The 23,626-nt window shown below is 43.4% G+C and overlaps 1 protein-coding gene across 3 annotated transcripts; it reads left to right on the top strand.

The window, feature by feature from the left end:
• The first annotated feature begins 2,301 nt into the window (after positions 1-2,301).
• On the top strand, positions 2,302-21,130 carry ZFAND1 (zinc finger AN1-type containing 1). 3 transcript variants are annotated; one of them, XM_059672643.1, is made up of 9 exons: positions 2,302-2,409; positions 4,941-4,983; positions 6,304-6,343; positions 8,850-8,977; positions 9,070-9,161; positions 10,166-10,287; positions 19,852-20,007; positions 20,101-20,321; positions 20,666-21,130. In XM_059672643.1, the coding sequence occupies exons 1-8, from the start codon at positions 2,355-2,357 to the stop codon at positions 20,272-20,274; spliced, it is 810 nt and encodes a 269-aa protein (XP_059528626.1). In that variant the 5' UTR covers positions 2,302-2,354; the 3' UTR covers positions 20,275-20,321; positions 20,666-21,130. The 3 variants fall into 3 exon arrangements, with proteins under 3 accessions (XP_059528626.1, XP_059528625.1, XP_059528627.1); XM_059672642.1 differs by having other exon boundaries at positions 20,101-21,130; XM_059672644.1 differs by having other exon boundaries at positions 20,104-21,130.
• Positions 21,131-23,626: the final 2,496 nt, after the last annotated feature.

Below are 23,626 nucleotides of genomic sequence, written 5' to 3' on the forward strand. Positions count from 1 at the left end.
CCCGGGGAGCATCTCCATAGACCAGCGGTTCTCAACCTGGGGGTCGCAACCCTTTTGGGGGTCAAACGACCCTTTCACAGGGGTCGCCTAAGACCATCCTGCATATCAGATATTTACATTACGATTCATAACAGTAGCAACATTACAGTTATGAAGTAGCAACAAAAATAATTTTATGGTTGGGGGTCACCACAACATGAGGAACTGTATTAAAGGGCCAGAAGGTTGAGAACCCCTGCCATAGACTATGTCTCAGCTTTCCAGGTGTGTCCTTTCAGGATCTCGGTCTCCGCTGATTGGTCAGCACCAGGGCAGGGGTCCTTAGTCAATGCAGCTGGTCCTTGGTCAGGCTTGTCTGGTTTTGCTGCTTTTCTGGGCCCTGAGCTGAAACACAACTGAGGCCTAGATGCATCGATGCGGGTCAGAACCTCATTGTCCTGGGGCTTAATGCGTAAGGGCTACTCTTTGGATCCCTTTGTCATTCCCCCTCTAAGGGGGGTTCTAACCCACATGACCAGCAGCATGCCAGGGCAGGAAAGGTGAGGCGAGGGTCCGAATCGCGTGACCAGCAATATGCTCAGGGGAGGAAAGGTTATGTTGGGGGCGAGGTCCTTGTTTCCCAGTTTCACCCATTGCTAGGTGCCAGGGGCTTTCCACCCAGTGACCTTCTACCGGGCCCGTCACCCTGGCTCTGCTCCTGTCTCTCTAACTGCCTACCACAGAAGCATGGGAACTTTCCTCATATGAGGATGCAAGCTGATAAATGGACCAAGGACAAAACTGTGGGGAAACAGGCATGTTTAAGTAGTACCTAGAGCAGTCAGTAAAGGAGACTAAGTAGAGATGGAAAAGCTAGCAACTGCAATCTTGGCTGTTCTAATTATTTAATACCTATACCCCCAGGCTCAGTGACCTGAAAAAATAAAAAATATTTTCATTATGATAGGACAGATAACATATATATTTGCCACCTATCTAGAACATTCTAGTAAATTAGAATTTACTTAGTAAATTCGAGTGAACAGTAAAATTTTAGAAAACCTATTGATTGATTGACCCAATCAGCTAAAATAAACATACCAAGTCCAGGTAAGGAGGCTGGGATATAGCCAGATGATATCTTAGCTTGCTTCCAGCTCTAATCTAAAGTGTTTCTGGAGATCCAAGAAACTCAGAGATGGATTTACTAAATAGAGTTATTCAAGAGCAAATCCTGAAATAATGGTACCTATTTCCTAAGCCTACCCTTCCCCCTTCCTCAGTGAGGACTGACTAGGGACAGTCCAAGGTCACAGAGCGGGCACTGGGATGCCAAGGTCATGAATAGGGCGCTGGCTACCTTTCCAGTCCCCATCATGAGTAGTCTGATTTGTCATTTATGCGCTCTGGCTGGAGCCGGGTGTGTCACGTCACTGGGTCACTGGGAATGGCATCCGTTTGTGCCTCGCCCAGCCAACCGCTCCTTCCTCTGAACCTGTGAAGTGGCTCACCAGGCACGCTGACTCCCGCACCCCAAAGGCTCAAAGGAACCCCGTCTGCAGTGCGTCTGGGCTCTCTAATGAGGGCCTTTACGGTTCCCTACGCACTCGGGAGCCAGAGACTTTTTTCTACCAGGATTTTTAAAAAGGCAAGAAAAAGGAAAAAAGAAACCTTTATTTATAAAAGAGCCTAATGTCTTCCTTACAAAGGGCATTTACTTTAAACTACATAATCAAGTAGCACGGGTGTAGGACAAACGAGGAATTGCACAAGCCACGTCGTCTCCTTCACTGGACTCTGGCAAATCCCTGTGCCAGGCACCGTGCTAGTCCCGTTACGCTGATCACAACACAACCCTAGTGAGACCTTCCGCGGCGCCGGCGGCAGCGCGAACCCTCAGCGCGGAAGCTGAGCGCTTCCTTACTGACCGTCGTGACGACTCCAGGCCTGGAGAAAGACTAACAAACCGCAAACCTCAGGACACCCTCAACGCAGCAGCTTCGCCGCTTCCGGCCCTGGCCCCGCCCCAGCTGCAGGCTCCGCCCCTGGGTTCACCACCTCCCAGCAGGCGCCGCGAGCGCCGTGGCCCCGCCCCTCCGGCCCTGGCCCCGCCCCAGCTGCAGGTTCCGCCCCTGGGTTTGCCACCTCCCCAGCAGGCGCCGCAAGCGCCGTGGCCCCGCCCCTCCGGCCCTGGCCCCGCCCCAGCTGCAGGCTCCGCCCCTGGGCTCGCCACCTCCCAGCAGGCGCCGCGAGCGCCGTGGCCCCGCCCCTCCGGCCCTGGCCACGCCCCAGCTGCAGGCTCCGCCCATGGGTTCCCCACGTTCCCAGCAGGCGCCGCGCGCCGTGGCCCCACCCCGCCCCAGCGGCGGGGAGAGATGGCGGAGCTGGACGTGGGGCAGCACTGCCAGGTGGAGCACTGCCGGCAACGAGGTGATGGCGGAGTCGGCCCAGCTCTGCCCCACGAACAGTGGCGGCGGGAGGGGGGCCTGGGCGGAGCTTCTCTGCGGGAGGGAAACGCGTAGCCTCCGTGGCATGGAGCCCGGGAGCTGCTGGAAACACCTGGCGTGCACCTGGGTGTTCAGGGGCGCTCGCCGTGAAGTCGCGCCCCGGGAGCACTGCAGCTCCGCTCTGGCCCTGGCACTGCGCCCTCGGGGCCGCCGCTTCTCTTCCCCTAACTTCAGTTTAAGCTGCTACTGTCGGTGAAGGCAGCGAGAGATCAGTGCTAACCTGGGTTCCGGGCCCCTCCCGAGAGAGCTCTAGGCGGAGGCCCTTGGCATTACCAGCTCCTCGGTGGGTCTGACCCCCAGGCTGCTCCGCCGGGGGTGCGCTCGCAGCTCAGTCTCGCTGGGACTCCGATTGTCGCCAGGCAACCAACACCTACCAGGCAGTCGGGAGCTAGGACAGCGTCCAGACTCGTTAGCGGCATTTTAGAGCATTAACAACAGTGTGAGCCCTCCCCCTGAGCCGGGAGACCCTGACCGCACAGCCCGTCCGGCAGCAGCGCGGGCAGTGCGGCCGGCGTTAGGGTTTCCGGTCCCCGGCAGGCGTTCCTGAAGCGGGCAGCACAGCAGGCGGTCCCGGGCCGGGGTTTCACCCGTGCGCCATCGCCTGGGGCTCCCACTGCGGGAGGGTGGCAAGTAGGTTGCATCGCTCGTGGCGGCTCCAGGCACTGGTGCAGGTACCCGAGTCACTGTGGAGAGGACTGAGGGTCGGCCCGATTAGTGGGAGTGCCACCCCTGATTAGTGTGCCCCGGTGGGCCGTGGGCGGAGGACAGCTCCCGCCGGGTCCTTGCTGCTGACGCGCTCTGTGTCCCTCTGCTGCGCCGCCGGCCCCTCGCAGCCCCCTCGCACGTCTTGCATGGGAAGCCTGGCCGGGCTTTGCGGGTGAGTCTGTATCGCTGCTGTGCCCGGCTCACCCTGTAAGTCCACCTCACCTGCCATGTGTGAGATGATCGGCTTCCTTGCCCACTCCCGGTGTCTTATAAAGTGCAAACGTCTGAAACGAGGCCGAGGTCTAGCTCTTGGACTAGAGGACAGCAGTTAAATTTGGAGTGTGCGGATCCTAAAACTTGTTAGCTTCCCGATGGATAGAAAGATGGTGTCCGGTACCAGGAAATTACCCCGATTTCACTCTTCCCCGAGTCCTCTTGGTTTGTATCTAATGTTTACGTGGTCACTAAAAGTCTCAAAATAGCAAACAGGTACAGTTCTTCCAAGTTGAGAAAGACATCAGAAGTTTCTGTTTCTGTCGCATTGACAAATGTATGCGCACTTTCTTGGTATGAAACGCTCTGGAATGGTGCAGCCAGAACCACAGGGACTGTTCTCAGGGGAAGGAAGAACCAACCGGGTCCTCTCGGCCCACAGCAGAATTACCCAGGGTCCCTTTCGGCTATAAGATCCTTTCTGCTTCAAGTTTAGATAGCCTGCAGGATGAGATCTTTGGGGGGAAATTGTAGCTTTCTCTAAAGGGCAGTATCTTATGTTTTCACTTTGTAAAAGTGGCGTGATTAGATATAGCCAGCCTTACGTTAGCTGTGATTTAATATGAGGTACATTGAAAACATTCTAGAGAGTAACTGATTGTGTCGGTGGTTAATAGTTGTCACATCTGGGAATGGATACTTCCATATGCTTTGCAAAAATTCTGTTCCTAATGTAGTTATTTGTCTATTTAGTTAGTTAGTTAGTTAGTTAGTTAATACTAACTTAGTTGTTCCTCAACAGCAAGGAAAAACACAATTCAGGATTACATTTTGCAGTATCAATCCACCAATCTATTGAATTTCTGGACTTTCTTTAAAAATATCTCCACCTAGTCATCACAGTATTTTTCTCAGAGCATATTCAAGACAAATTAATTGTTGTAATTATCTTAGGAATTATAGTTGCTTTCTAACTATTCATACCTTTTATGTATATCATTTGGTTTTTATAATTACCCTGTGAAGTAGATATAGCATATGGTATAGATATATATACACACACATATACATACAGACCTATATACATACTTAATAATAGCTCTGGTTTTGTGTATATATACTATAAAATATATTTATATATAAAATCTACAAAGCTCTACTGTTAAGTAACTTGCTTAGCATTGCTAAATTAGTAAATAGTGGAATCAGAATTGAATCCAGGTTTTTCACTTAAAATGCAGGAAATTTGCAAAATGCAGTCTTCGAAAACAACACCTACTAACTCTGGGAAACAAAAACAACATTTTTTTTGATTTAACATACTACTCTAAGTAACATTTGTGTCCTAACTTTCTCCCAGAGGACTTGAGGTTGTGATGGCTTTTGTTTACTTGCTACATTAGGATATTGGTCAAAAAAGGAAAGTTCTTGACCAATAGGAGAGGTGGCTCAGTACTTGCAGATTCTTTATTCTTAAAAAAACTGAATCAAAATCAAATACTGACCAGTACATATAACATTTTCCTTCAATTTTAGATTTTCTTCCATTTGTATGTGATGGTTGTTCAGGAATATTTTGGTAAGTTATTTGTTTGTATAGGATTTGAAAGTAACTTTGGTGTTTGTAATATGAGGTTTACTTCTGAACAGCAAAATGATGTAAAATAGCTCTTACTTTAGCCATTGATATTTAATGTTCATTATAGTAAAATGAACACTTGAAAAAAATAGGTTAGTCATAGGCTCTGATTACTTGTGCATATATTTAGCTAATCTTTAAATTTCATAGATGGCATTATCTGTGTGATTTTTCTTTTTTAAAATATATATTTTTATTGATTTCAGAAAGGAAGGGAGAGGGAGAGAGATAGAAATATCAATGATGAGAGAGAATCATTGACTGGCTGCCTCCTGCACCCCCCACCCCTACCCCCCAAGGGATTGAGCCTAAACCTTGGCATGTGCCAGGACCAGAATCAAACTGGGACCTCCTGGTTTATACATCGACACTCAACCACTGAGCCACACTGGCTGGGCTGTGTGTGATTTTGTATGTAAAAGTTGTATTTGTGGCTTTTAATCACAAGGAGAGAACATGTCCACAATATAAAGAATATGGGAAAAATCCAGTTAATGATTATACTCTTTATTTTAATTAATAAAATGAAAGTAATGCATATTTTAACATCAGAGCTAGAGCACATTTTTGACCTTTTATTATTGACTAGAGGCCCGGTGCACGAAAATTCATGCATGGGGAAGGGGGGGAGTCCCTCAGCCTGGCCTGTCTCCTCTCACAGTCCAGGAGCCCTTGGGGATTTCCTACTGAGGGCTTAGGCCCGTTCCCCGCGGGGAGCCGGCCTAAGCCGCAGTCTGGCCTCCCTCTGCGGGAGGCGACTGGCCAATCAGGAAGGCACTGCCCCCGTCACCCCCTCGCTGCTGCTGCTGCCGCCGGCCTTCCTCTGCAGGAGGCAGCTGGGCCGATCCCGGGAAGGCGATGCAGCTGCTGCTGCCACTGCCAGCCGCCGGGGCTGCCTGAGCCTCCGGCCCGGCCCTAGCAGTGGCAGACCCCCCTTCTCCACCCCCCCCGCCCCCCCCCCCCCCCCCCGCCATGTTTTGGTCTTTTCACACACCTGAACGCACTCAGAGTAAAGGAGGTAATTTAGAGTGGTGAGTTTGTTTTTTTTCTCATATGGAAGTTGAACAATTGTGTTTGAGGCAATAGATGCTCTATTTTTACATGATAAGGTATTTCAGCTTATCTTTATTTGTAGAGTTCTTATGTAGCATAAATGTAATTAATCTTAAGGATGCTAACAACTGAAATATCTCAGATTATGTTATCCTTACATTATTTGATTGCATTTAAATAAACACTATTTTTTTTTAATTATTTAAGCCTTGAGCACAGAAGCAGAGAGTCGCACAGCTGTCCTGAGGTATGTTAATAGTTCTCCTCTGTAATAACTCACATTTGTATTTATGTACTTTTCTTCCAATTTTTAAAAATGTATTTTTATTGATTTCAGAGGGGAAGGGAAAGGGAGAGAGATAGAAACATTAATGATGAGAGAGAATCATTGATTGGCTGCCTCCTGCAGGTCCCCTACTGAGGATAGAGCCCTCAACCCTGGCATGTGCCCTGACCGGGGAATTGAACTGTGATCTCCTGGTTCATAGATCAACACTCAACCACTGAGCCATGCCAGCTGGGCTTTCTTCCAATTTTGAAGAGGTTTCAAACCAGCCAGTGTCCAGCAGATTAACATTTGGCATACTAAGCTAATTATGCAAATTATTGTTTTTGCTTTATTTATATTATTTTTCTCAGTTTGTTTTTTAAAAAATTGGTCTACTTGGTATTTTTACTTTTTTAGCCTCATACTTCTTAGTTCTTTACACTCCAGTTCTGTTTGGGTGGCCGCTTGCAGCTCTCGGCTCGCTGTTTGCAGATCTGAAACGGGATTGCCGCCCTCATGCGCCCCTGCCAGTTTCCTCCGCTGGTTTGTTTGCACGGAGCCTGGTGTTAGGATTTGGTGACAATGTATGGTTCTGCCTCAGTCAGCCTTAGCCCACCCGGAACAAACCTGTGGTCGCACAAAGTCCCATTCTAATTCTGACCACATGGAGAGCTTAAAAAGCGGCCGGCGGACAGAAACCAAACTGTCGTCTGTGTTACTGATAAAGGATAAGGAGATGGTAAGGCTCAGCGAGGAGAGCCCAGTAGGTCTGCAGAGAACGCCAGGGCTGGGCACACTGCCTGCCCGTCCCAGCCGTGCGGGACCCGCCAGGCCTCCTCCCTGACACCCAGGTTCAGTTCCGAGAGGAAAAAGAGAAAGCTGGGCCCACTGTCTCACATCTGACAGGCAGACAAGTGGCCCTGCCTCCCTCGGGTCCGGAGAGGCGGGAAGTTAAACTGGATTCTCTCCGTTTGGAAGGAAGCGTTTGCCTCACACTTTGCAGGGGACACTTATTCCTGCCCACTGTTTGCCAAGCACGAGGATTTTACATCTGTTCTGTCGGTTATAGAAAATTCAGGTTAAATGGCTTCAAAGTCTGGCCCTGCGAAGTTTAGGTGATTTATTTGAGGGTACTAAAAATTAATGAACTTACTGGTATTACGCAGGGTTAACTGGGAGGAAAATCTCATTTAGAGTCACAGAAACATGCTGATGTTTCTTATGCACCTTGTAAATCTGCCCTGTGCTTTCCTTTTTCTTATGATACCACTTGCTTTTCTTTTAATGTCTCTCACAGAATGTCTCTCAATTGGATCTCAATTAAATTGTGAAGAAAAATCACTTACCTTGAGACTGTAGGCAAGTTTGGAAAAATAGTTAAGTCAATTCCAACAGATGCAACTATCATTTATATGGAGGAGTGTCTTTGATTGTGGATTTCAAGCAATTATTTCTCTAAATTCATTCAACTCTAGAAACGTAGTTACTTAATGCACCCCCCCTCTGTTTTCGAAAGTTCACTTTAAGCCCCTTCACTTGTATGAAAGACCCACATTAGTACCTGTTTGTGCTAACCTAAAGAAACCCAAAAAGGATGTTCACTTTTACAAAAAAAGGGGAGGAGGGAAAATAGCATTTAACACTTGTTTTGCAGTGAGCCATTCTCTACACAGGCAGCGCACCCCGAGCTGTGAGGGCAGCCTGGCAAGCTCCTTCCCCCGGAACCATGCTCAGCATCTCGGCATTAGGGCTCCCTGGCTTTGGACTGTGTCTGAGCATCTGGGAGACCCATTTTGGGGTCTGGGAACAGGGAAAAATTTTCCATGTAAATTAATGGTCATTGCGCCATTTCGGTTTATGAAAAGTTTCATAGGCAGGAATGCTCAGCTACTTTCGGATACTGGGGGACACCTGTAGTCAAAAGAGCCTGGTTGATCTGGATTTTTTTTTAATCTTATAAAATCTCATCTTTTTCTGATGTAATATTTGCTGGAAATACAATACTACACGCACCATCATGAACAGTATATCATTAGGAAAACTATCTTTAACGCTCTGTATCATGGATAAACATAATTTTAAGTGTTCATTTATTTATACTTAACTACTTAAAATTGGTGTAGAAAATCGGTAGACTTGTCATTGAGGGCTGATGTTGAGATGACTACCTGAGCTTGTTAGCGTGGGGCATCTTTGTGTTGGTCCGTTTACAAAGTAGAAGACTAAAATTGTAAAGAGTAACTCAGTAGTCACAGTAACTTGACGTAGAAGATAAATATACCACAGTAGGAAGATTATGAAAATGTAGAACAGTCAACACAATAATCATTTCTCACACAAATATTTACTATAATCTGTTTTGTGGGAGCATCGAAGTTGCTCTTATAAGTTTAAGCAGCAGTAAAATGAATGCTGCCTTCCTAAATAGATTTGTTGACTTATTCTCCATGTGAAATACACCAATTTCTCCTTTTTACATTTTCAGGTGACTGTAGTCAAGGAGAGGCTGAACTCAGATACACATGCGTCTTACCCATGTGCGTTCAAGGGCTGTGCTGAGAAAGAGCTTGTACCAGTGACCTGTCCTCACTGTGAGAAGAACTTTTGTCTGAGGTGATCTCTCAGATCCCCCACACCCTGTGTATCTGCTTAACTTGTATCTGATGCAAATACTTGAACTGGTGTCACTCTTCTGTTGCTCACAGACACCGTCACCAGTCAGATCATGAATGTGAAAAACTGGAACTCCCTAAGCCTCGCATGGCTGCCACTCAGAAACTTGTTAGAGACATTATTGGCAAGTACCAAGGAAACTGGTTTCATTGCTCTCTGTGTTGCTGTCTGCCTATTAGTTCCAAAGCTCCTGCTGCTTATGTCTGCTTCTCAGTATGGAAGGCATTGTTAACAGCCCCAGTGGGCTGAAACTTGCAGTCTATTTTGATGATACTCTTGCAACAGTATTTCTCACAAAGCCAGATGTTTTCCTGCTTGGCCACTCAGATCAGCTGGTTAACTATCACAGCTAGAAATAGTTTCACGGAGCTAAAGTAGTGGTTTGTAGTCTCTAAAGACTAAACATTAAGCCTAGTCTGCTGTCCTAAGAATGCTGTTACAATCTGAGATACCAGGAAATAATCTATAATAATAAAAGCGTAACATGCTAATTAGACCGGACGTCCTTCCGGTCGACCTTCCGGATGACGTCGTGTCTGCAAGGGAAGCCCGGGTCCCAGGTGCCTGCCAGTGGCCGGAGGGAAGCCTGGGTCCAGGGTGCCAGAGAGAAGCTGGTGCTGGCAGCCTGGAGAAGGAGGGCCTACTCGTGCACGAAATTCGTGCATTGGGCCTCTAGTATATCTATAAACTAGACCAGTCTCTGCCAACATGTTAGTTCAGCAGAATTTTCATTCTTTGTAAGAACGCTGCCTTTAATAAAATCTTCTATAAACAAATCTTAAAGTTCTCTGTGGAAGTGTTAGTGATTAGCGTAAATCAGCTTAAGTTAAAAGAAGCACCATACTAAGGGTTTTGATGTGGAGATTGTCAATATTTTAAATATACCTACACAATATGTTGTCTCTGTAGAGCTCTGTTGTGTGTCGTTTTTGATGTTTCAGAGCCATAAAAAATTAATCATGGAGGATGGGCCGAGACCATCCTCCGCCCCTGTGCCCACCGCAGCCTTGCAGCCCACAGTTCCTTTCAAGGTGCACGAATTCGTGCACTGGGCCCCTAGTAGTTAATAAAAGTCTAGAAAATATAATGTAAACATTATGTGTTTATATGGTTATTTTTATTTCTTAGATTCCAAGACAGGAGAGACAGCGAATAAGCGACGGAAGGGTGCAAAAAATAGCGCAACAGCTGCCAAGGTAGCACTGATGAAATTAAAGATGCATGCTGATGGGGATAAGTCACTGCCCCAGGTTGGTCTTGGAGACTTTGAAAAACGAAATGTTTACATGTGGTTGAAACCCCTCTCTACTCCTCCCTCCCACCTAGTAACAACTAACCTGAACCTGATGTGTATCTTTCCTAGTGTTACAGGTGTGTAGCTACATAAAAAATGGTACATTGTTTTGTGAGATTTTCACTTTATAGAAATGGTAGGGAGTCATACGTATCTTTCCTCAGCTCTTTTTTTTTCACTTGGCATCATGTTTTTAGCGTTTATCCATGGTGACACATTTAGTCTAGTTTGTTCAATGTGATAACTGCAAATCCTATAATATGAATATACCACATTTATTCATTCTCGTGATGAACAATATTCAGAATTTTCCCAAGTTTTTTTGCTATTATAAACTGTTCAACAGTGACTGTCCTCGTGTGTATATGGGAATGTCTCACTAGGGCAGTTCCTTTAAAAAGCCATAATGTCAATTGCATTTTCTACAGCAACCCAGTACATACATACATACATGCATACATACCTTAACACAGTGTCACCTAACCTTACACTGGTACTTTCTAATTCTATTTTGTTTTAAAGAGTACTGATTTTATAACCCCTGAAGGATTGAGGCCCTCAGATTGAAAAATGCTCCCCGAGGGAAGATACGGAGAAATAGAAAAGCTGGGTCCTGGGCTTTGCTTATCCTCAGGTTTCCTGGATGCTGTCAGCTTTGTGCTCGGTGGTTGTGCTAATTTTTCTTCTACCCGTCTGGGGGCCTCAGGGTTTCTTGCCAACACTGGGTGTCATTCACTGTTACCAAACTGATAGATATGAAGTTATGTCTCCCTGAGGTTTAAAGTTAAATCTCCCTTTTGACAATTAAGGTTCAGTTATTTTGCATGAGTTTATTGGCTATTGACTTTCTTCTGTGGATTATTTGTTCATATCCTTTGCCTATTTTTTCTGTTGGGTTGTTGCACTTTTTTTACTCTAGATCAGTGGTTCTCAACCTTCCTAATGCCGCAACCCTTTAATACAGCTCCTCATGTTGTGGTGACCCCCAACCATAAAATTATTTTCGTTGCTACTTCATATCTGTAATTTTGCTACTGTTATGAATCGTAATGCAATTATATATGTGTTTTCCGATGGTGACCCCTGTGAAAGGGTCGTTCGACCCCCAAAGGGGTCGCGACCCACAGGTTGAGATCGATGCTCTAGATGTTCTGCATTTTTTTACTACATGTGTTGCACATTTCCTCTCTCAATTTGTGGTTTGTCTTCTCTTTGTTTTTTATGAGTGGTCCAGACTTTTAAAATTTTAATATGTTCAAATTTATTAGTGATTTCTCTAAGATTTGTACTTTTCAAAATAAATTGTTTAAGATATTTTCTTACATTTTCCTTTAAAAGCTTTATTTTATTTGCTTATTTTGTGTAGCTCTTTATTCCATTTAATTATAAGTAGAAGTAAAGATTTACAGACATACACATATCTGAATGGATTACCTATGGTCATAACATAAGGTACTGAGAGTTCATCCTTGTAATTACACCTCAGTCACCTACCATATAGTACACATGGGACTAGTTTGGGACTGTCCATCTTTGCATCAATATCAAACTGGCTTATTATCATAGCTGTGTAAGAAGTAGGACACGTTTCTTCACCGTACGTTTTGCTTTCAGTTGTATCTATTCTTGGCTCTTTATTCTTTTGTAAAAATTGTTGGATCACTTTGTCCTGTTCTATGAAATTGTGCTTGATAGGAATTATACTGAATTTTCTATTAGAACGGTTTACCTCCTTAGAATTTTGACTCTTCTCAACCCATCCATGTTTGTGGTCTATTGTTCCAATTTTTTTTTTAGGTCTTCTTTTCTGTCTTTAAATAACATATGTAATGCTTATCATTCATATCTGTATGTCTTTTCTTAATTATATTCTTAGGTTCTTCATAATTTTTGCTGCCATTGTAAATAACTTTTGAAAGCTTAGCGCTTCCTTAATTGGTTATGCTGGTTGTTGTTTGTTGTCCTTCTGTCCTGCAAAGAAACCTCTCATTGTTCCCATGGTTTATAGGCTTTCTGGGATGTTTTCATGCACTTATATTTTCTGCAAATGACGGTTTTGTGTTTTGGTATTCCTTTTCCTCAAATTTTCTTTCCTCTTACTCCTGCTTTTCATCATTATTTGTCTTAATGCATGGGTTGATCTCTACAGAACAGGACTGAATAATATGGGTGACAGCAGGCATCTTCATCACAGTTCTGACTTTAATCCAAATGAGTCTGAAGTTTCAACATTAAATATTATCTTTATTGTAGGTTGTTCATAGTTGCCTTTATCAGGTTAACAATATTTCTTTCTATTCCTAGCTTACTAGAAATTTATGTCATGAATACTTATTAAATTTTTCTGTGGGTTTTTCCCCTACATCTAATAAGATGATCATGTTGATGTATTTTTTTTTTCCTTATCAGTGTGATAAATTATGTTGATTGATTTTCTGTTGTTGAATCACCCACATTTTCTGGGATAAACCACTTGACTTTGGTATATAATTCTTTTAAAATGCACTATTACATTGATTTTCTAATATGTTACTTAGTAGTATTTTGTGCCATTAGTAGCCAGATTATACTTATAAAATTAGTTGAGTAGCTTTCTCTCTTCTATTCTTTGAAATAGTTGTAGAAGGTGGGATTCTTTGTTGTTGAAGCTTTGGTAATGGCTATTATAGCCTTTTTGAAAAAGCGGAGAATATCTAACATGATTTCAAAATGTTAAATAGTTCTTGGTTTATTTGGATAATCTGTTGCTTCTGAAATAAATGTTGGTAAATAATATTTTTCTTAAAATTCCTGGTGTAGATTTTCCTGTTTATTATTATAAAGTTGTTCAACTTATTCTCTTAAATAAGAGAATTCCAGGATCTTTACTGTGTCTTTAGTCATTCCATTTCATTCTTAATATTTTTTCATTTGCATCTCTCTTTGTTTTCTCCTTGGCCAGTCTTCTTAGATGTTTGTGTTTATTTTATTTATTTATATTTTAGTCTTTTCAAAGAACCATATTTTGGTTTTATTGTCCTCTGTATTGTTGCTTTGCTTTCTTTTTCACCAAACTCTGGGTGTCCTTTTTTCTTTGTTCATATTTTTTCTGATGTTCTTTTTTCATCTTTTCTCATTCAATGGTGAACTTATGTTTTCAACCTACTTATTTGGGTGTGTTTTTCAGGTAACTTTAATTTGATATAGTTGCAAACACAAAATAGTAGCGAGAATAGTACAAAGAAATTTTCCATATTTTTTACCCAAATATACCAGTTATTACATTTTGCCCTTACTTGCTTTATCATTTGCAGTCTCTCTCTTTGTACCTATGTCTACACATGTGTACCTGTGTTTGTATGTGTGTGCATACTAATTTTTGGTTTGCTTATGTATTAGTTTCTGAGACAGGTGTGTTAAAATCTCCTGGAGCTGTAGTTTTGTCAGGGTTTTTCTTGTAATTCTAATGGTTTTGCTGAGTTGCATATTATCAGATGTGTGGAATTCTCCATTATTATATCTCCTTTATGAATTTTGCCTTTAATGCTATTTTGAATTATAATAGTACTAGGGGCCCAGTGCACAAATTCGTGCACCTTGAAAGGAACTGTGGGATGCGAGGCTGTGGCGGGCACAGGGGTGGGTCTCGGCCCATCCTCCGTGCCCCTGCCTGGCCCCTCCCACCGCGGCCCATGGTCCCCTGTCTGCCGGAAGCCTCGCTCCCGCCGCCGCCACTCCCATCCACTGATGGCACAGAGCAATTGGGGCCAGTGCCATCAGTGGGTGCGAACGACGGCTGCTGCCCCGATCGCCCCTCAGGAGCAGGGGGAGGTGGAGAAGACCTCACGGGCGATCAGGGCTAGCAGCCACCGCTTGCACCCACAGACAGCACCGAGTGATCAGGACTGACGCGGGGTGCTGGCAGCGGGTGTGAGCAGAGGCTCCGCCGCCAGCTGCAGGTGCTAGTGGGGCTGGTGCCAGCAGCAGGTGTGAGCTCCTGGCAGGACCACAGTGCATGGGAGCAAAGAATTTTCAGTAACCACCAGAGGCTTGCCCCAATGACAGCGACTGGTGCCCCGCCTTGGTCTGGCGCCCCCGCTTACCTGCTCCACCATCCCGCCGCGACCAATGCCTGCCATGTTCCCCGCTCTCCCACCTGCTGCCAATGCCCACCACGTTCCACATGTGCCCCCTGGTGGTCAGTGCACATCATAGTGACCGGTTGTTCAGTTGTGCCGCTGTTTGGTCTATTTGCATATTAGGGTTTTATCCTATCTAATAATAGACAGACATGGTAATTGACTGTACCTTTGCTACACCTCCCATTGGCTAATCAGCGTGATATGCAAATTAGCCACCAACAAAGATGGCGGCTGATTTGCATACTGTAGGCAGGGCGGGACAGCGCAAGCCGCCAGCATGCCGCCATCCAGGGCAGGCCTGCCCCAGAAGCCCCAGTAGCCGGCCTGCCTTGCTGCCGGGGACCCGATCGGCGGGTCCCGGGCGGCAAGGCAGGCCGGCCCCAGAAGACCCAGAAGCTGCCTGATATGGTAGTAACTCTATCAGTAAGCACTTTGAAAGTCAGTGGCATAAATGCACCAATTAAAAGACAGATTATGAAGGTGAATCAAAAACAAAACCCACTTTAAATATAAAGACACATATAGATTAAAAGTAAATGAATTAAGCTGCAGCCTGTTTTTCTCAGTGGATAGAGCATTAGCCCGTGGACTGAAGGGTCCCAGGTTCAATTCCAGTCAAGGGCATGCACCTCAGTTGCTGGCTTGATCTCCAGTCCCTATCAGAGCATGTGCAGGAGGCAACCAATCAATGTGTCTCTCCCTTTCCCTTCACTCTCTAAAATTCAATGGAAAAATATCCTTGGTGAAGATTAACAAAAACAAAGTAAATGGATTAAGTAACATTAAAGAGATTATAAGAAAAATATATTCCAAATTTTGTTAGTTCTATAATGGTTATGTTTAAATTATTAACACCTAAGAAATTGGGTGAAGGGTACATATAATATGCTGTAGTATTTTATAGGGTTTTTTTTACATGTATGAGATTATTTCATATTAAAATATTAAAAAATTAAAAATTAATAAAATATTAATTGAAATGTGTATGCATTACATGAAAAAATATCCTAATTGCTTCTAGCATAATTTATTAAATTGTGCTAAAATTTACAAGGGTTCAATTAAAAAATATCTTAATTCTAAATGATATAATAGAAAATATATAATAATGCAGTTATAAGCACTTATCTGAAAATAAACATTTAAAGAAGTGAATTTAAAAAAGGGATTAGCCAAAGAAAATATATGCACTACCCATGGACACAGACAACAGTATGGTGATGGCCAGAGAGAAGTGGGGGGTAAGAGCTGGGTAGAGGGGACAGAAGGGGGGAAATAAGGACATCCTATATAATAATAATAAAAGGCTAATATGCACATTGACTGAACGGCAGAATGACCGGTTGCTATGATGTGCACTGGCCACAAGGGGGCAGACGCTCAATGCAGGAACTGCCCCCTGGTGGTCAGTGCACTTCCATATGGGGAGTGCCACTCAGCCAGAAGCTGGCTCATGGCTGGCCAGCGCAGAGGTGGTGGCAGGAGCCTCTCACACCTCTGTGGCAGCACTAAGATTAGTCCAACTAACAGTTTAGACCTGATCCCTTGGGGACCTAAGCCTTTAGTCGGACATCCCCCGAGGGCTCCCTGGCTTCCAGAAGGATGTCTGACTGCAAGCTTAGGCCTGATCCCCAGGGGAGTGGGCCTAAGTCGACAGGTGGACATCCCCCAAGGGGTCCTGGACTGTGAATGGGCACAGGCCGGGCTGAGGGACCCCTCCCCCTCGAGTGCACAAATTTTTGTGCACCGGACCACTAGTATATATAGATTGTTTCACTAGTTTTCTTTTGGTTAAGATTTAACTCTTATGTCTTTTTTCATCATGTTATGTTCAACTTTTCTGCATTGTTTTGTTTTAGGGTGTCTCTTGTAAGCAGCAGATAGCTGGACTTTGTTTTCTTAATCCAGTTTGATAGTATTCCTCTTTTATAGGTGAGTTGAATCCATTTATATATATTGTGATCACTGATACATTTGAATGTATTTCTTCCATCTTATGATTTTTGCTCATCATCCTTATTTCTCTTTCCTGTCTTCTTTTGTATTGATTGGATTTTCTATGTTTTCTTGTATTCTACTCTTTTAGAAACCATTGATTGTATTCTTCTTTTAGTGATTATCCTTAGTATTTTTCTTTTTAAAAATCTTCCTTTAATGTTTTTAAATTTGCAAAGGTAGTACACACTTTTAGCAAGAGTAACTATTAAGAAATGTGTAAAGGAAAAAATCAAACTTCTTTAGGATTCATACTGGATTTGCATTACATGTTATTTACCAGTTTTGAGAGAAATAATGTTTTTATTACGTGGCCTTCCTATCCAGGAGCCTTATATGTCCTTCCAGTTATTCAGATCCTATTTCTTGTCTTGTGTAACATGCTTGTCTTCATTTAAGTCTCATTCCTTATTTATTTTCATTTCCAATTATTTTTGGGGTTTATTTCTGTTGTGAACAAAATATTTGTGTCCACCTCTATTTTCAGGTACTTACTGCTAATATAGAGAAAAGAGTCTTGATTTCTGTATATTCATCTGGTTCAGCCACATCATCAAACTCTTATGATTAATTTTAGAAGTTTCTTTTTTACCATTAGTGCCTTTGATTTCCTAGATATGTAGTCACACCCCATTAGCAGGATAGCTTTTATTTTATAACTAGAGGCCCGGTACACGAATTCATGCACTGGTGAGGTCTATTGGCCTGGCCGGTGATCGGGGCCATTGGGGCCATCTCGCCCAGTCTCCATCGGGGCTGGCTGGCTGGGGGGAGGGACTGTGGGAGGTTGGCTGTGGGAGCGCACTGACCACCAGGGGCAGCTCCTGCGTTGAGCGTCTGTCCCCTGGTGGTCAGTGTGCGTCACAGCGACCAGTCGTAATGGTTGCTTAGGCTTTATATATATAGATAATTATATTAGTTATTTCATTTTCTTATTCTACATTATCTAGAACAGCAGCTCTCAACCTGTGGGTCGCGACCCCTTTGGTGGTCAAACGACCCTTTCACAAGGGTCGCCTAAGACCATCCTGCATATCAGATATTTACATTACGATTCATAACAGTAGCAACATTACAGTTATGAAGTAGCAACGAAAATAATTTTATGGTTGGGTCACAACATGAGGAACTGTATTTAAAGGGCCAGAAGGTTGAGAACCACTGATCTAGAATCTCCAATATAATGTATTACAGTAATGGTGATAACAGGCTTATGTTTATATTTTTATTTTTTATGTATAAAAGTAAAGCCAATTTTCCTCTTTAAAGTTACTTGGTATTACATCCTCTCAAATAGCACGAGGAGCTTGACATGCCTACCCACTCGAATGTCTCCCATCCGTCATCTTTGTTCACACATAAAGATTATTGTCATCAATACCTATGTAAATCTACACATTTTTTTTAGTTTCTTCTTTCCTGAGGACTTACATTTATTTTTCTGAACTCCATTCTTTGGTGATTCACTCAGAGTCTGTGCAGGTAAACTCTCTTAGCCTTTCTTGTCTGAGGGTGCCCTCTTTTACCTTCGCTCAGCTGCGTGTCTATTAGACTCTCACTTCCCTGGATCTACGTACAGTGGCCTCTGATCTGTTATAGGGGAAGTATTTGCTGTCTCTTGATTTTCATTGCTATCTGGGTAACTGTCTTTTTTGTGGCTTTTAAGACTTTACCTGTGGTATTTTTCAATTTCAGTGAAATGTTTCTGGGCATGGAGTTATTTTAATTGCCCATCTTGGCCCTTGAGATACATTTAAAATTTTAACTTATGTCTTCACTTTTAGAAGATTATGTCATTTTTCTCTGACTATTGCTCCTCCATCATTACTTCTCTTCTGAAACTCTTGTTAGTTTCAGACCTATTTGGGGACATATAGTTTCTATCTTGCTGTCTCCTTGTGCTACATTCTAGATGACTTCCTCAACTCCATCTCCCTATCAAGTAAGCCTTTTTATGGAAGGTTAGAGAAATTTTATCCTGTTTGAACTTTTAATTTCAGAAACTGTTGTTTTTTATGTTTATATTTCTTATTAGCTATTTATAGCTTCTTATTTTATTTCTGCCTGTTTTGGTTTCACAACTTCTTGTTCCTTTTTTTATGGGTATTATCCCTTAATTTGTCTCTTTTTTAAATGTCTTTTTCACACTTAGTTATTTTCATCCTTGGTTTGCTATGAAATTTCAGTTTACAGATTGTGCATGTTGGTCTTGAATAGGAGCTCCCTTCTGGTCTCTCTCTGCCCACTCACCTTTCTGCATTTCTGTTCCATTTGTGATCTTCGAGCATATTTATCTTTTTTTTAGGTGAGTCTATATTTTTTTAATATTCTCTTTTCATATTTATACTCTGATTACTTTGATTTTATAGAGTTTGAACTTCCAATGATTTCTTATTTTTTCTTTTAATTCTTGTTATCTGTAATAACACACTCCACTGGTCTTCAACAAATCTAAGTTCTTTGGTGCTGGGAATGGTCTTGAATCTAATGTTTCCTAAAATAATTGTAATCTTTCCTCTATGACTTAGAGATGCTCCTCTTATGCCAACAATTTCATTGTGACAGGAATTGGTCTGTAAAGCCAACTCTTTTTAAGGCAATTTTTAGGAATCAAGGAACACCTTTGCTTTTACTCTTTTTTCCCTCTGCATTTATTAACTTAGCATGAAAATACAATATGAGGAAACATATCGGGTACAGAATCCTGGAGGGACCATCCAAATCTTCTATGAAACTTGTCTATTTTTTCTTTCTTTTTTTCTCGCTTCTTTATTCTCAAAAGCCCTGCTATCTCTAAAACATTGTCTTTCATGTAGGAAGATGTGTTTCATGTTTCAGGTATCTTTCATTTGCAAACGACAGAAACTTGATACCAACTAGCTTAATTAAAACAGTTTTCCCCTGGAGTGATGGGAGTGGCGTTGATCTGGTCACCTGGATGACTGAGTTCCAAGGCCCAGATGCATTAGAAAGAACCCATTGTGTCCTGACTTCCCTCTGTATTGGGCCCATTCTTTCCCATCCCACGGGACTTTTTCCACCTTGGTTCAGGAATGGCTGAGGGGCCTGGGCGATAGCTGTAGGCAAGTCCAGGTCTAATTCAATAAGCCCTAAAATCTCAGGAGAAAGAGTTGCACTTTCCACCCCAGCGTTTGAATGTAAAATCCCGGGAAAGACCTTAGTTGATTTACCTGGGGGTCACATAACCCGTCTTTGCACAGGTCACCCCGGCCAGGCCCTCTACCCATGCATTCAGGTGGCTGCTGGGCGACTCTGACTGCTACTCCCACCACCAGTTTTACCATCAGAGTGCAGTCCCTCGCTGACCAGGAGAAGAGTGGAAGTGACAAAAATATATGTCTCATTCATGTATGTAATCTGTTGTAACTGTTTTGTTCCTACAGACGGAAAGAGTCTACTTGCAGGTTTTCTTACCCCAGGGGAGCAAAGAGAAGAGCAAACCCATGTTCTTCTGCCAGCGCTGGAGCGTTGGGAAGGTCATCGACTTTGCAGCTTCTTCAGCCAGCCTCAGAAACGACAACAACAAGTCCACAGCCAAGGTACCCGCGGGTCGTAACAGCTCTGCCTGGGGGCTTAGGCTGTGCCACACACGCATGTTTGTTACGCTACCTTGTGCCTCGTTTCTCTCTCAGCAGAAGTTAAGGCTCTGTCACATGACTTCTGGAGAAGCGTTGCCCTTGGACCACACGCTGGAAGCCTGGATGGCCAGGGAGGACTGTCCCTTATACAACGGCGGGAATGTTGTCCTGGAGTATCTTAGTGAGGAAGAACAGTTTTTAAAGAATGTCGACTCTTACTTGGAATAGTCATTCAAGGATCCAATCCAGGAATCATGAGGAAAAGTCTCTGTGAAGTCAGTTTCTTTTACTACAAATACTATAAGTATTTTTTTAAGTTGCTCTTACATTTTTTTCATTATGTCGTAATGTCCATGATCAGTTTTCTATAAATTGAATTTAAATTTTTTGTTTCAAAGTTTAACTATGAGTTGACAGTTATTAGCACGTTACCGTGTTTAATTAGCTTTTGTTAGGGTGTGTTGCTCGTGGGCTGTGAGCTGTTGTTTGACTGCGATGCTCCCTGTCACCTGGACTCCAGGATCCACACTGAGTGTTTCGATGTCCCTTTGGGATGTTGCCGTTCTGTGGCAGAGGAAGATGCTCTGCAGGATACATGTATCTCTTTTGCTTTGAGCAGGTAACATGCAAGCGTAGCACTCTGGTGCCGGGAGTGGAGATGTTCGTGTGCCTGCACCATGGCGTATGCACTGATGTGTGACTCGGGACTGAGGGCTTGTCTCAGTCACTCTTCGGATGAGGATCCTCGGGCCTGGGGAGGAGAAGCGCTTTTCCCGCTGTCACCTGCCTGCTGTGGGGTACGGCTCTGACCAAGGCTCTCTTCCTGGGCGTCACCACCTGCGTGTGTTTGTGGGAATGGATTCAAATGAGAAGAAAGATGGCGCAGCTCAACTCGATGGCAGTCTCTTCTGCCCACCAAAGCAAAATGCATGCCAGGAGTGACTACAGTGTACCCTCAACAAAGGACTATTGTCTGGAGGGAACAGAAATTATTTGTTTGTTCTTTGTGCCTTTTCTATTTTAATTGTCATGGACTTGCAGAGTGGCTTTAGGTTTAATTAAAGGAATGAATTCGGAATGTTCATTTCATCTCTAATTTTTCGTCGTATAATTTTCATGCAAAGAACGGAGATAGCTTCTGACTTTCATCAGCTGCTTATATACTCATTTATTAGTGTGATTATTTGAGTACCTACTAAGGATAAGGATTTGATTTTTAGTTTCCATGGTAACTACAGTGCAAAGCTGTGTGACAAGTACCAAATGAACAGATGGATAGTAAGTATAGCTATGTTCCAACAGCTCTTTTTCACAAACTGTATGACCAGAAGTAGAAATAATCCTTAAATCTATTCCCAGAAAGTTTTCATACACACGAATACCTTAGCATGTTTCACAATTACTCACATGTGCCAGGGGATCAGCACACGGCTCATGACTCAGCTGAGGCTAAACATGGGAGAGAAGGTCCCAGTGGGGCTGAGCAGAGGGCAGGGAAGGCAGCAGGAACTGAGTCACGTGGAGGCGAAGGCAGAGCTGTCAGTGATCAGACAGGAGGGAGAGCCAGGGCATGGAGGGAAGGACTGGTGTTAGTCGGCACCCGAGTCTGGTGAGGGAGGTCAGTTTCCAGATAGCAGGCCAGCTTCTGGAAGGCACAGGTACCAGCCTCCTCAGAGGCTCCAGGCACGGCTCCAGCATGAGCCCCTAAAGACGGGTTGTGGGCGAGAGAAGCTCGAGCTTCGCACTTCAAATGACTGACGAGACAGCTTTCTCGGGCGATGTTGTGGGGCTCTCCGTGGAGTGTGCACAATGAAATGTTAGGTTTTGACTCTTCGCAGCCGACCCTAGTATCTGTCCACCTCTTGCAGACGACTAGAATTATAAGTAGGAAACACACAAACAGCTTTAAATTCCAATACTGTCACTGTAACAACAGAAGGGTACAAATGAGCTCCAGTTGAAATGTCATTAGCCAGTAAAGGTGTGTGGCGGATAGATCATTACGCTTTTCTGGACGTGTTGGTTTTATTCCCCACAGATCTTCGGCAAGGGGAGGGCCAGAGGGCCTGGTGACGGGAGAGGGTGCAGATAGCAATCAGGAAGACAAAAGGTCCCTTCCTCACACCTGTGACCTGGGCATCTAAAATTGGGAGCTAAAATACTTGCTCACGTACTATACAGATCGCTTTGGTTTTATGAAGTTTCTGTTTTACTTTTGTCTTTTTAAACTAGGAATGTTCTCTGGGAATTTAACTGAGATATCAGAAGCATTAGTTCTGTTCTCCATTTTCAGCATCAGCCAATGTCTTGATGTGGTACATGCAAATACAATTTATGAACTACAAGTTCCATTGCGTTTTTTAAAAGTGTAAACTTTTATTTTTTAATTACAGTTGACATTCAGTATTATATTAGTTTTAGGTATAAAGTCTACTGTGTTTGAAAGACTAATCCACATAAGTAGAATTTTTAAGAACTTACAAAATGTCCAGTAAAATTGCTTTAACAGTTTTTGAGGAGCAAATTATGGTGCAAAAATACTTACTCCAAACTGTCCTTCTTGTGTTGAACACAGATTCTGCCTTGATTCATGAAGGATCTGCTGAAGTGGGAATAGATTCAGAGACTACCAGGTCTGTAGGTTTAATACAGGATGTCCAAAAAAATGTATACGCACTTTGAATGATTATAAAGGCAGTGTTTATTAACAAACAGTTCATCTTCAAAATTTAAAAAAAATCTACAGAAATGCCTGGCCAGTGTGACTCAGTGGTTGAGTGTTGACCCAGGAACCAAGAGGTCATGGTTCCATTCCTGGTCAGGGCACATACCTGGGTTGCGGGCTCAATCCCCAATAGGGGGCGGGCAGGAGGCAGCTGATAATGTTTCTCTCTCATGGATGTTTCTTTTTGTTGTTAATCTCACTGGAGGATATTTTTCCGTTGATTTTTAGAGAGAATGGAAGGGAGAAGAAGAGAGAAACATCAATGTGAGAGAGGCACATCAATTGGTTGCCTCCACATGCTCCCCAACCAGGGCGGGGGATCTGGCCTGCAACTGAGGTTTGTGCCCTTGACTGGACTTGAACCCATGACCCTTCAGTCCTAGGGCTGAGGATCTATCCACAGAGCCATACCGGCTAGGGCTGTCATTGATGTTTCTATTTCTATCCCTCTTACTTCCTCTTTCTCTAAAAATCAATACAAAAATATTTAAAAGAATCTACAGAAATGAATAATTTTTTTGTCAGTGTCTGTTTTCAAACTGATGACCATTCTGGTCCAGGCACTGCTGATAACTGGAAGCAATGGAATCGCAAACATCAAGAATCATTTCGTTCGATATTTGTGCGCCCTCAATTCGTCAACTGTTGCCAGTTTTGTACCTTAAACTTCATATTTTATGTATCCCCATAAAAAAAAAAGTCTAGTGGAACTTAAAGATAAGTTTTCTTTGTTCAAAGCTTAGCCTGGTTTCACCCATTATTTCAAATCAGTTAAACCTGAAAAGAAGTGAAAATTAAGTGAGTTATCAGCTGTTAAAGTATAGGTATGTTTTTTGGGGACACCCTATAGTAGAC

Source organism: Myotis daubentonii, chromosome 17 (genome assembly GCF_963259705.1).
Source record: "Myotis daubentonii chromosome 17, mMyoDau2.1, whole genome shotgun sequence".
Classification (NCBI taxonomy): Eukaryota; Metazoa; Chordata; class Mammalia; order Chiroptera; family Vespertilionidae; genus Myotis; species Myotis daubentonii.

Bases quoted from the DNA above. Each gene is read 5' to 3' on its own strand.
- ZFAND1 (XM_059672642.1), top strand. From the start codon at position 2,355: ATGGCGGAGCTGGACGTGGGGCAGCACTGCCAGGTGGAGCACTGCCGG. The intron at 6,344-8,849 runs GTATGTTAATAG...TTACATTTTCAG, and splicing joins AGTCGCACAGCTGTCCTGAG to GTGACTGTAGTCAAGGAGAG. The intron at 10,288-19,851 runs GTTGGTCTTGGA...TTGTTCCTACAG, and splicing joins GGGATAAGTCACTGCCCCAG to ACGGAAAGAGTCTACTTGCA.